The following is a 12,730-nucleotide window of genomic DNA, read 5'->3' as shown; positions in this document are numbered from 1 at the left end:
GTTTGGCTCCTTTCCCAAAACAATGATGTCCAATACGTGCTTGGCCTGCAGCTGCTGGCCGCCCAGAGTCTTTCTTGTCGGTTCCCCTGCTCCAAGCTGATCACTTACTAGGCACCACAGCCCCTTTGGAGCTGGACATCAGCGGCTGAGATATGTGCTTGCAGGGCAAGTCTTGCTCAGCCTCCTCCTACGCTGGGCTCATGGAGCAGAGATATGTCCACTGGCTGGCTGCAGATGAGCACTGTCAGGGGAGACTACTTTCACAGGAATATTTACAGGATTGACCACAATACATTAGTACTGGCAGCATGTACATTCCTTTCTTTCCTTCTTGTTTTCCTCTTTTTATACGGATAAATTTGGGAAGGTTTAGGTTTTATTTATCTGCTTCTAATTAATAAGGCAAAAGGCACAACTCTGGCATCCAAGTGATTTCTATGCTGATTCCCAAACCCTTCTTTCAAGACATGTGACCATAAACCCTTCTCATCCACACAGTTTTAAGAAAAAAAATACATAGACTAAAAGAACTTTCTACAACTTCTTCACCTGAAGATTGCTGGACTGTTTGAGATGAAGCTTTCTTAATATCTCAGCTGGAGCTAAATAACCAAACGTGCAATGTTACCCTGAACAACTAAATCTGGCAAAGTTTAAGGAACTAAAAGCACTGTCCTATAAGGGAAATGGCCAGACATATTTATCTGCAGCAGGAGTAACTTGCCACTTAATACTAATAATGATCATGTTCCTATTGGTTTACTCAGGTGCCAAATGGGATTACTGTTTCATTTGTGGCATGTGATCAATAAGGAAAGAATAACAGGAAGCCTACAATGATTAGAAAAAACTCAGATCCCAGCAAACTATACTTTTATTCATACTCTAGAATCTCAGCTCTCACTCTCCCTGGTGTCCCCTGCCCCGACACACACACACACACACACACACACACACACACACACACACACACACATCACAAAGTGCAGTGAAGGCAGAAAACCCTGTTGCCACCAGCCCACCATGCTTCAGTGACCTGAAGGCTTCTGTGTTAAATCACTGACTTTGCTTTCCCTTCTTGCAAAGCACACAGTCACGCTTCTATGTAACTGCTCATTAGTCAGCATTTCATCATGCTTTAAGTACTTTTATAACAGTGTTTCTAAGAATCAGGACTGCCATCAGCACACTGCTTCCAGGCTGCAGCAAGAGAATGCTCAGCTCAGCCTCTGCAGCAGCTGATGCCATTTCCATTTCAGGCATGGTTACACCCCTGCCTGTGCTGAAGGGGCAGCACGGTTTTTCTGTTTTGCCCAGAGAGCAGCCTTTAGTTCTGGGAAGCTGGGTAAAACCCCACAAAAAGGGGCCTATCCCATGGCTGTATCCAGTACTTTGTTTTTTAGGAAACTACAAGCCTTTTTTGTCTTTGTAGTCCCAGTGCTTAATCCTAGGGAAGGCTGCACATATGCTTTCTGGGTTTTATGCCTCTGAATGTGGCATAAAATCCTCCACGGGTTTTGCTGTGACAAGCTATGATTTCAAAGCAGGTTTCCCTTTAAAAAGCTCTGTCTGATGGTGTTCCGACACAAATCCAGTAAATGCTTTATTCACACTAATTCCGAGTAGCCTGTAGTAGCTGAACAGTGACTGGCTCAGGAACTGGATGGGATGCAGAAAGGTGGCTTTTAAAGGAATTTGCAGTTTGGGACTATTTTTGTGACATAATAAAGAAAACAGTTAAGCTTTTCCTCTTTTATTTTTAAAGGTCATTTGTTTCTCATATTTTACTGGGAAAAATAGGAGGAAACCCATATTCTCACACCCTTAGTATTGGGACAATTCATTAGCAACCCCAACAAAATTTTTTCTCACATTGTTAGACATTTAAAAATGAAATGTGAATTGCAACTGAAAAAGAAATTAAAACTTGTAATACCAAAATCGCTGGTTTCCCCTGTCTTTTCAACTGTTGCAATGTCACCAGTTCACTGGCTGTCCAGCAGCCAAAGCATCTTCCTGAATTTCTAACAAAACAAGAGAAAATGCAGGCAAAAGCTTTTCAGAGGGAGAATATTTCAGGTCATCCTGATGCACACCATGAAAAAGTGAAAACAAAGCAGAAAATCCCTTAATCCACAAGATTGTTTTGTTTGTGTTTTTAGTTTAGCCCTGAGGTTTGTGGCCAAGATAGGAAACCAGAGAAATCTTCTGCAGGCTCTGCTACAGAGTCCTGTTTAACTGTGGGGAAATTAATAAGCCTTCCTGGTTTTTCCATATTCTCATATGCTATATACATACTTGTTATCAGACAGAGAGAAACACAGAGCCTATAAATGACTCCAAAGTCTTAAATCCCAGTCTTTACTGAGGTGTCTAAAATAACTGAATATTGTTTCCATGAAATGGCCATTATTAAACCAGCTACAGGGAAAGGAAAGAGAAGCAGCAGGTCTCTGACAGTCGCATACAGGTGAGTACCCCAGGCCCTGGGCACGGACATGCCGCTGGGCTCACTTTGTCACTCTCATACAGCACCTCTTGAAGTATCCCAGCCAAACAGCACAGTCTTCACAGCAAGGTGAGACAGCAGACAACAATGATAACTGCTGTCCTGTCTTATTGGTTTGTAATTCTGCCCTGTGTAACTCCCTGTGTGGGTCTCTGGTAGAATTAAATGGGATTCATTAGTCAAACATGGCTCTAGGGAAACAGTTTCAGTTTTTCCATTAAGCTCCCATTTTTTATCTTTCTTATCATATGTCTGAGCCAAAAATACCCATGATTTTCTTTCACAAAACTGGTAAAGCTGTGAGTCAGGTGGGAAAAAGAAAGAGAAGTAGAAAAGGAAAAAGAAAAAAAAAGAAAAAAAGAAAAGGAGAAGGGAAAGAAAAGGAAAAAAAGAAAAAGCAACAGCAACAGAAATGGACAAAAAAGATGTGGTAAATGCAGATTTCATCCACAGTAATTACTGGATGAGCTATGGCAGGTCAGTACCTTGAAGGAGGAGGTACTCAGTCTGGTAATTACTGCATTAAAGGGAAATGGGTCAACTCATGACTACTCTACAAAAGAGTTGTCACGCACAGACTTGCAAATGTGGAAAACTGAAACTGGAGCTGGTTAAGTCCAGCAAGTGCAATGCTGTCAGAACAGCCTTGTTGCTTGTCAGCCTTAGCTGAATGGCACAGCCTGGGAGCATGGAGCAGCACCCCGCCACCTGATCCAGCCCAGTTTGTGTGGTGCCAGCTTGGAAATGGGAGGAAGCAACAGCATCCCAAAGTGACCCCCATCACTATATTTTGAGGTAGGCTTGGGACAGTCAGTTCAGCAGATGGAATTGTAGGCCTTTTGCCTTTCGCAGCCTCAGGGACTGTTGAAAATCCATCTTCCACTTCTTCAGTAAACACGAAACAAGGCCAGTGCCAAAATCATGCATTACCCTCCCTGCTGAAACTGGAAAGAAACAGGATTCCTAGAAGAAAAAGCAGGGATTTTATAGTCAGCAATAAGGACAGCTACTTGGGAGCAGGAGATGTGGGAGTTTTTCTCCCCCTGTGAATCCCACACAATGCAACATTGTTCCTTTAGTTCAGCCAGTGTTTGCTTAATACAAAACTCGTTAACAGCCTAGAGAGCAGAGTCAGTTGAGCAGAGACTAAGCTATTATATTGAAGGTACCTGACCCGGTGTTGTTAAATCCACTTCAGCACCTGCAAACCGGGAAGCACTTGAATTTCCCTGTGATTTTGCCCTTTCTCAGCGCAATCCCTTACTTTAAAAATGGAAGGAAACAGGCTGAGGTCAGATGGGTTCAGGGCTCAGTTTACCACTGGTAGCATCAGCAAATGCAGCAGCACACCAGAAGAGGATTTACAAAATGAGACTGCTGGTGATGAGTACCCACTGCCCTCATGTACACATCTGGGGAAAGTTATTTCTACTTCTTGCTGGGTCCTCTGGTCCCAAGTGTCTGGTTTGCTCCATGGCAGCCCTGTGGTGGGAACCGGCATATAGTGAATGGAGCTGATCAGGCGATTTGCTGTGGAAGTGCTCCTTGGAGCTAAACTAAGCCACTGATAAAGACAGCCCCAGATTTCTTTTTCATTCCTCATGAAAGTATGAATTTTCCACATCATTCCATGTAGAATTATGTTTTCTTTTAAAATAAGGCATTACAACTATAAATAGATAAGAGTTCTGGACACAAAAATTTCCTTTCTGGGACTGCACACAAGATTAAATACGTAAACTATTAAAGGTCAAGAGACAGGAAGGCATAAACAGCAAGACAAATCCTAGTAGCCTGCAGATTTGATTGCATAAGCGGGGGGGGAGCACTAGGCAGCTTTGATTCTCAGCATTCAAGGTAAAGAAATGGTTACTTTTGTTCACAGTAAGAACTTGTTAACAAAATCAGGCACTATCAAACTGAGGTGAAATCAGTAGCCTTAAATTATTATTACCAACAAAATAATCTGAGAAGCTTGTGATCACTAGCACAAATTCCCTGGAAGAACTTAAATGCAGAGATATTAGCAAAGAAGTAAGAAAAGTGCTCAGTAAAAACTTTGTAATGTTACTTGGTTTGTTTCTGTGTTCACTTGAAAAGCCATGGCAATCATCTCACCAAAGAATCATTAAGTGAATCGTTCATCCCAGCCCCACAGCCCCCATCTTTCAGGGAAAGTACAAGGCTCTGGGAATGTGTTTATATTCATTCTGTCCTGTCTCTCTCATTCTTAGTGGTGCTCTCCAAGTTGATCAGACTTGACAGTGGTGTCACATCTTATTCCTTCACCTCCTCTCTCAAGCATCAGAACCACCAAGCTTTTCATGGTGTGCATGGGATTCTGACAGCTTAGATTGACTGTAGAACTGTCCCAGCAGTCACAGGAAGCAGTCCTTCAATGACATAAATGGCACAGAAACATTCCCTTTGGTAGAAAATGGCTAAATTGCAGAGCGTGTTTAATGAGTTCAAGGAGAGACTGATTTGCATTTTTTAACAAACCCCTCCAAAATGGTTTTCATACATCATCCTGGTTTGGCCTGATGACTGAAACTCCCACATTAAGATGACATGATGACCACAATGCTTCCCAATGGCTTTCACAGCTCTAAACCTCTGAATCTGATACTACAGAATCACAGAGTGGTTAGGATCGGAAAAGATATTAAGATCATCTAGTTCCAACACCTCCCACTAGACCAGCCTGCTCAAAGCTCCACCCAAGCTGGCCTTGAAGAGGGATGAAGCGTTCACAATTTCCTTGGGCAACCTGTTCCAGTGCCTCACCAGTCACAGTAAAGAATTTCTTCTTTACCTAACCTAAATCTCTCCTGTTTGAAGCCATTCCCCCTTGTCCTATCACTATAGTCCAACATCCTTGTAGGCCCAGTTCAGTTACTGGAAGGCTGCTGTGAGGTCTCCACACAGCCTTCTCTTCTCTAAAGAGAAATTACATATGACTACTATGTCAGACAGCAAAGTCAGCTATGACTCCTATGTACTTGATAATAAAACCAATGCAGCCAATGGTAACAAACCACTGTTTGCTGTTAATGCAGCAGGGGCCAGTGGGCTGTTATTTCTTTCTGTGTTTGGCAATGACTTCAAGCTCTGAGGTGCCTAAGCACCTTGCTGATAAACAGCATAACATCAGATGGTCTGTTTAGAGGTTATTCCACTGAAATTTGGTGGGTGCTGTGATGATGCCAATTGCTGCCTAATTACCCCTGGTACATCTCCTATATTTGACTTCCTGGGCAAATCCTACTGTTTACTATTCTTTTTATTAAGGGTGGGATCTGGAGGAACAATCAGGGATGGTTGAAATCTTCATCTGATATCAAAAAGACTTTTAATGCTCATTGAAAATATAACACATATACATCAAATGCGGCTTTTGAAAAAGTGTATGCTGCAAGTCAAATTTTCCACTGACTTCAGGAATCTCTCCAGAGTCAAGAGGAGAAATGGCATGTTGTTATAAGGCCAGTGGACAGATCTTACAAAGGTGCCGGGAAGCAGGATGATAAAGGGAAGGAATGCCATCCTTGGACTCGCTTGAGAGGTGGGCTGGTGCCAACCTCATGAAGTTTAACCATGACAAGTGCAAGGTCCTACACCTGGGTTGGAGCAATCCCAGGCACAGCTACAGGTTGGGCAGAGAAGAGATTCAGAGCAGCCTGTGGAGAGGGACTTGGGGGTGTTGGTTGATGAGAAAATGAACATGAGCCATCAGTGTGCGCTTGCAGCCCAGAAAGCCAACTGTATCCTGGGCTGCATCAAAAGGAGTGTGACCAGCAGGTTGAAGGAGGTGATCCTGCCCCTCTACTCTGCTCTCGTGAGACCTCACCTGGAGTATTGTGTGCAGTTCTGGTGTCCTCAACATAAAAAGGACATGGAACTGTTGGAACAAGTCTAGAGAAGGGCCATGAGGATGATCAGGGGACTGGAGCACCTCCCATATGAAGACAGGCTGAGAAAGTTGGGGCTGGTCAGCCTGGAGAAGAGAAGGCTGCATGGAGACCTCATAGCAGCCTTCCAGTACCTGAAGGGGGCCTATAAGGATGCTGGGGAGGGGACTCTTCATTAGGGACTGTAGTGACAGGACAAGGGGTAATGGGTTAAAACTTAAACAGGGGAAGTTTAGAATGGATATAAGGAAGAAGTTCTTTACTGTAAGGGTGATGAGGCACTGGAATGGGTTGCCCAAGGAAGTTGTGAATGCTCCATCCCTGGCGGTGTTCAAGGCCAGGTTGGACAGAGCCTTGGGTAACATGGTTTAGTGTGAGGTGTCCCTGCCCATGGCAGGGGGGGTGGAACTTGATGATCTTAAGGTCCTTTCCAACTCTTAACTATTCTATGATCCTATAAAGCACTGAGGATGTTCTGTTCTTTCATTCACCAAATCCTCACTAACTCATTCAGTGTGAGTTTTGGGTTAGCCCAGTATAGCTCTTCACAACAGCCAAAAGCAGATGACTATAGAGGAATGTGAAAGTATTTGCTTGTTGAATATTCCCCTCATTTCCAGGAACTTGTAACTCAAGGTCTTCCCAAGCTCTAAGTGGCATCTTTAAAAATGCTTGATATATTTCTCTTCCATGAGTCTAACCAGTTTCTCCTTGACCCCATATAAATCTTCAGCATCCATAACATCCTGGCATGAATAAAACTTATTCCCTAAACATCTATGACTACTCGGTTCTTTAAGGAGCTTCACTGACTTAACTCCCACAGTGCCATTTGACTACTAATTTTATTTACAATCATCACATTTCACTGCTAGTATCTTTACTCAAAGCAGCATACTTTACAGATGCCTCTTTAGTAACACAGGCACATGATTTCCCTTCATTTGAATTCTTCATTAAGTTCATTAAGTAGTATGCAAAAGGCTATAAAGGAAGATAAGTGATATGGTGAGAGCTGAAAAAAATGAATCAGAAGGGCTTGAAGATGAATCAGAGTAGAGATTGGTGCAATACAGAAGGCAACTGAGTGACTTTATTCAGTCCTGTTGTTGATGTTGAGATGAAGAGTAAGAATATAGACAAAACCTCGTGGTAAAACCTCTCTCTCTTCTTGACTTAGAAGTCTAAACTGTGGCAAATGTGAGAACACATAGATCAGTAAGTGGTTGATACACATACACAAAGATCCAAGAATCCTTGGCGATATTAGTGACAGACACATTTATAAGTGAAATATAAGTGCTTTTTTGTACTCTGTAGTAAATCTAATGACCACAGGGATTGGTCATTTACAGCCTTCTTTCATAGCTAATGCCTTAGTGCCCCATGAGGATGATGGATTTCCATGACCTTAAATCACAGTTGAGTTGTGTATTCAGCTGTAGCAAGCTCACCTTCTTTCCAGAAGATAACTTCTGGGCAAAGATTAGCAGAAATATCAGATTCAATTAATATGCATTTTTTAGACCAACCCAAATTGTCATTGACAGAACTAGGCCTTAAAGGATATGTGGGAATTAACTTTCTTAAAAATACAGCAACAGAACAGACCTGAGCAGATGGCCCACATGTCATCTGTGAAATACCCAGCTCAGGGAAATCAGTATTTTAACCATGACCCAAATAAAGTATATAATGGCTTTGTTAATTAGTGCTGTACCACATAAGAAGCAAAAGGTTATTCAAAACAAGAAGCAGCTTCTAATCCAATAGAGATACCTATTATGGGTTCTAATCACTAAAGAAAACAACTTTTGTAAGGGTTTAAATATAACTCTTGCTTTTCCACTCTTCTGATGAGCCAGCTACTACTAATTTTGAAAGGTGATGCTTGTCAGCCAATAACTTAATTACAGTCCATAACTGAATTTCAAGAGTTGTCAAGAGCATGCTAATAAAATAGCTGCTACTAGAAGTGGTATATGGGAAAAAAAAGGAAGTTCTGGTCTGGCAGGATGCAAAGAATGTTGTGTGTTTTCCCTGTGCCATTTCAAATAATACATTCAATTTTTCTGGGCTACATTTTCCAACATTCTTCTCTTGTATCATAATGATTCATTATATATATATAATTTATTCAAGGACTGTAACTCACCTCTAGGTGCCTATATTACTGCAGCTAGGTATTTGCATTGAAAACCAAATGCATTACACTGGGTTTTATGAAGGATCCTCTTATGTTAGTGGCTTGACAGGAAAGACGATTTTTTTTTTTCCTGAAGTAAAGCATTGACCTTAAAACAGTCTTAAAAATCGAGCACAGGAATCAATCAATAGCTCTTCCTACTCTATGGTGTTTAGGTAATTTGACAATTTTAGGGATGGCTGGGGGGCAAAGTATTCCTTGGCCGTTCAAAATAGGTACAGCTATATTGTTGTTACATCAGTATTACTGGGAATGTTCCCATGGTTATGATGGTAATATGTAATATCTGCCCTCCTACTGCTTTGTAAAAGCATGAGCCATTTCTATGTGGAACTCTTAAAAACGGTGGAAGGCAGACAGATAATACTGCTATGAGGAACAGTGAAAGGTTGCACATTGTGTCCCTGCACCAAGAGGTGTTAGTGAAAGGGTATGGGATGATGGCATCCTTTAGTGCCCCTGGAATGTTTATATAGAACAATTCTTCTAAAAACATGAGAAATCCAATGCAAAATGACAACATAAATCTAGGGCACACCAAGTCATGAGAGGCTGATACTGTAGTAATGTCCTTTCCTGTCCTGCTGCCACCTGCACGGGTCAGAGTTGTTCAGCCTAGAAAAAGAGACTGAAAGGAATAGACTTTGTTCTCGTTCTGTGGTGAGGTTGCACTAAGGAACAGCTATGTCAAACAGTAGAAAAACATTTCTAATAGGATGGCAAAACATTGTAATGGCACACCCAGGGAGGCTATGGCATCTCCAGTGCTGCTTGCCAGTCAGCCAGATGTTTAAGGTTAGAAAAATGCCTGTGAGAGATAATATCTTAGCAGGCATAATTACTGCTGCTGCAAGAGTAGTTCAGTGCCCATGCTCAGGTATCTCTCCAGCCAAACCATGTTCAGCCACCATGTCCTGCTCTGGCATCTGCCTACTCTTCCAGTTCAGCCTCACATTGATACACCTTGTCCTGGCCAGTGAGAACTGCCATCAGCAGGACACAGGCCAAATGTTCCTGCTTATGTCAGGATGGTGGACAAACTGGTCTTCCCAAGCTGCTGCCAGCTCTGTTCTATAATTTCTCTTCAAGAAATCTTAATCTCACTAAAGGTGAAGATCTGTATTCAGTTCACACATCTTTAAATCCATGGCCCTCAATGTGGTAGTTTTAGCAGCAATGCAAGCAGTCTCCTCCAATGACGAATAAAGTGGAGATCAAGATTCCTCAACCCTCCATTAAATACACAGTTGTTACTAGACCAGGTAGTGCAACAGGAAGGCTGTCCTGAATTAATTTATCTTCCCTGCTATTCTCTGCCTGCTCTCTGGAAAGTAATCTATTTTCTCCTCAGTGCTTTTGTTCCCCTTTTGCAGGATGGGATAAACAAGCTTCCTAATTGCACCAGGACACTGAAAACAGACAGGATCAGCTACTGCCTTTGCCCATATATAGTTTTTACCTTTAGCTGCTCTCAAAGGAAATATGAGAGCAGCTACATTCTTGGTTTCATTCTTATTTACACAGGGTTTTTTTCACTTTAACACCACCTACGACTCCTCATGTTTTGGATGGAATCCATCCTTTAGCTCTGATTTGCTGCTACTGTACAACCTAGAGAGTAATAATAACACCTGCAGGTTAGCAAAAAGTTTTATTGTACTGAAACATACCATGCATAGATGAGAGCCAATGGTTATGTTTTTTCTGTCCCATCAAACTGAAATACCTTTATCATATTTTCTATTGGCTTAAAAATGAAATACTAATAGAGATAATTTCATTATTAAAAAAAATATAGCTTTTGATTTATTTTGTTCTATATTAGAAAGGCAAATTTGGAGATAGTGATATGGCTTGAATATATTAGTATTTTTCCTCTGGGGAGCTTGCCTTCACATCTGGAAACATGTGGAATGGGTTTGGAAATATCTTCCTCCATGACAGCAGGTATCGAGTCCCATTAGATGTAAATTCAGCACGTTGAACCAGAATGCCTGAGCTGGGGGAAAAAAGGGGGTAGTCTGGGATGCCTGTTCTACCAGATTTTTCTTTTCCTGCATATTAAAATTTCTCTAGCACATTTTCTTCCTGTCTTTCTCCTCTGGATAATTCCAGGTTTGTTCTCCCTTGTTTTAACCATTGTTATAGTAATGAGCAGACCTCTGTTTAATGAAAAACCTCATTTTAGCTTAGTGGAATTAATAATCATGGCTTCTTTAATTTATGGGTGAAGCAAAGAGGAAGGAATGAGTGATTCCAGAGAGCAAATTATAGAATGATTTGGGTTGGAAGGGACCTTAAAGATATCTGGTTCCAGACCCCTGCCGTGGGCAGGGACATCTTTCACTACACCATGTTGCTTAAAGCCCTGTCCAACCTGGCCTTGTTCATCCATTAGGACACATAGACTTTGAAACAACTCCCAGACAAATCTCTTTCTCTCCACTAACTACAGTGGAAGACCAGGAAGACTTGGCTGGAAAAAAAGATTAGCCCTTGTGTATCTTTAGTAGGTTCGTAAGAGCCCTACAGTATCCAAACCTCCCTCACACTGCAACTTCTACATTTGTCTGAAAGCGCACTCTCAGACATCTTCAGTCATTTGCTGTTCTCTCCAGGGGACAAAGATGCATAGCTCTAATGCTTACAGTCCTACAAGTTCTCCTATAAGTTGGCATTTGCACAACAACAAAGGCAGCAGATTGTCAGGCTTAGCTGGAATTTCAGTGTTTCTCTGAGTAACAGAGGAACTGTTACCTATGCTTAACAGTTCCTGGTTATAGATTACTGAAATACCCGTCTGGGAGGAAAGGGCTGCTACAAAAATAACACAGGATAAAAGTAAAAAGCTTTTCAGTGAGCTGAAATACACTGTCAGCTCAATGACAGGAACAGCATCCTGTCCTGCCTCAGATTGTTTGTTGGACACTTCACAGCTGCCACGTGTGTAACACACTTACTATTTTCAGTCATTACTAAACTGGCCAAAACTGCACTATGTTGATACTAAAATAGTAGTAGACAATCTGTAGTGCTATGTCCTTGTCCACATTACCTGAAAAACCCTGGAAATCTAAGGCAACATTTTACCCTAATTGCACTGTTTTGAAAACATCATGTTGAGCCTTTGCTAGTCAAACTTGCTGCTCTCTGTATGACAGTACAGAAATGAGCTCTGTAACAGTAAATGCATCTGGTCAACAATTGCTGCTGTCACGAGCTCACCAGGAGTTGGGTCAAGAAGGCATTATTTTAAGTACATCTAAGTAAATTTTAAGAACATGCATGTTCAAAAGAGACTTGCATCTTGGTTGTTGATAGATTCATTTTCCTGGATATACTGGAGAATATCCATTTCATTCATTGTCTGAATCCTGTTTTCCTTTGTCTTTGCCAATGGGGATGAATTAGTGCTCCCTGGGGGAACTGCTGGCTTCTGAGGCAGTGGTGGTTTTGATGTTACCTTAGGGTTTGGTTTGGAGGTTACTTTCAAGAGTTTCTCTAAATCATCTTCAACTCTGGAATAAAAAGAAAACATCAGTAACACCTTGGGAATTTCTGAACTGCTTTTCTTTTATAAGAAAATGCAGCCTTGCAAAGTTAAAACCTTATACAGGAAAGAATCAAATTCTATTAATTTCTCTTGCAGAAAGAGCTTTCCATAAAGGTTTCCATGTTATCAAAATAAGAACTGTCTTTTTATAATGTGGTTTTTCAGTTTGCCATACAAGTTAATTAATTTTACATCATGTTTTCAAATGTCTGAACTAAAAGCAATATGAAATTATCAAAAGAAAAAGAACTTTAGTTTGGGGAAAAAGAATGTTTGATTTGTGACAGGATGATTTTCTTCCAAGAGATTTTCATGGGACAGTAAAATTGTTCAAATTCAGCTCTACTTCCTCTTCATTCTCATCTCATCTGAGACTGAACATCCCCCATGCTCAATCATAAGAAACTGGAAAAACTAATGGCTTTAAAAATAATGTGTTCACATTTGTTTCCAAGAAACTTAAGAAGTTCTGAAATCTGTGACTGTATACAACTCTTTCTGAAGAACATTTCTCCCTGTTTCCTAGTGAAATAACCCCAAACACCTGAAAC

At 41.3% G+C, this 12,730-nt stretch overlaps 1 protein-coding gene across 1 annotated transcript in view; it reads right to left on the bottom strand.

Moving 5' to 3' along the window:
- Nucleotides 1–10,260: 10,260 nt before the first annotated feature.
- Nucleotides 10,261–12,730, bottom strand: part of HS1BP3 (HCLS1 binding protein 3) — a 50,172-nt gene continuing 47,702 nt past the window's right edge. The window contains exon 7 of the mRNA XM_057427646.1: nt 10,261–12,144. Coding sequence (XP_057283629.1) covers nt 11,916–12,144 — 229 coding nt within the window. The 3' untranslated portion in view covers nt 10,261–11,915. The remainder of the gene's footprint in view (nt 12,145–12,730) is intronic.

This window comes from Pezoporus wallicus, unplaced genomic scaffold (genome assembly GCF_028554395.1).
Source record: "Pezoporus wallicus isolate ANWC-B61680 ecotype Strahan unplaced genomic scaffold, APGP_CSIRO_Pwel_v1 contig_6464, whole genome shotgun sequence".
Taxonomy (NCBI): Eukaryota; Metazoa; Chordata; class Aves; order Psittaciformes; family Psittacidae; genus Pezoporus; species Pezoporus wallicus.
The sequence above is the reverse complement of the archived record's forward strand: the minus strand, read 5'-3'. Positions and strand labels throughout refer to the sequence as shown.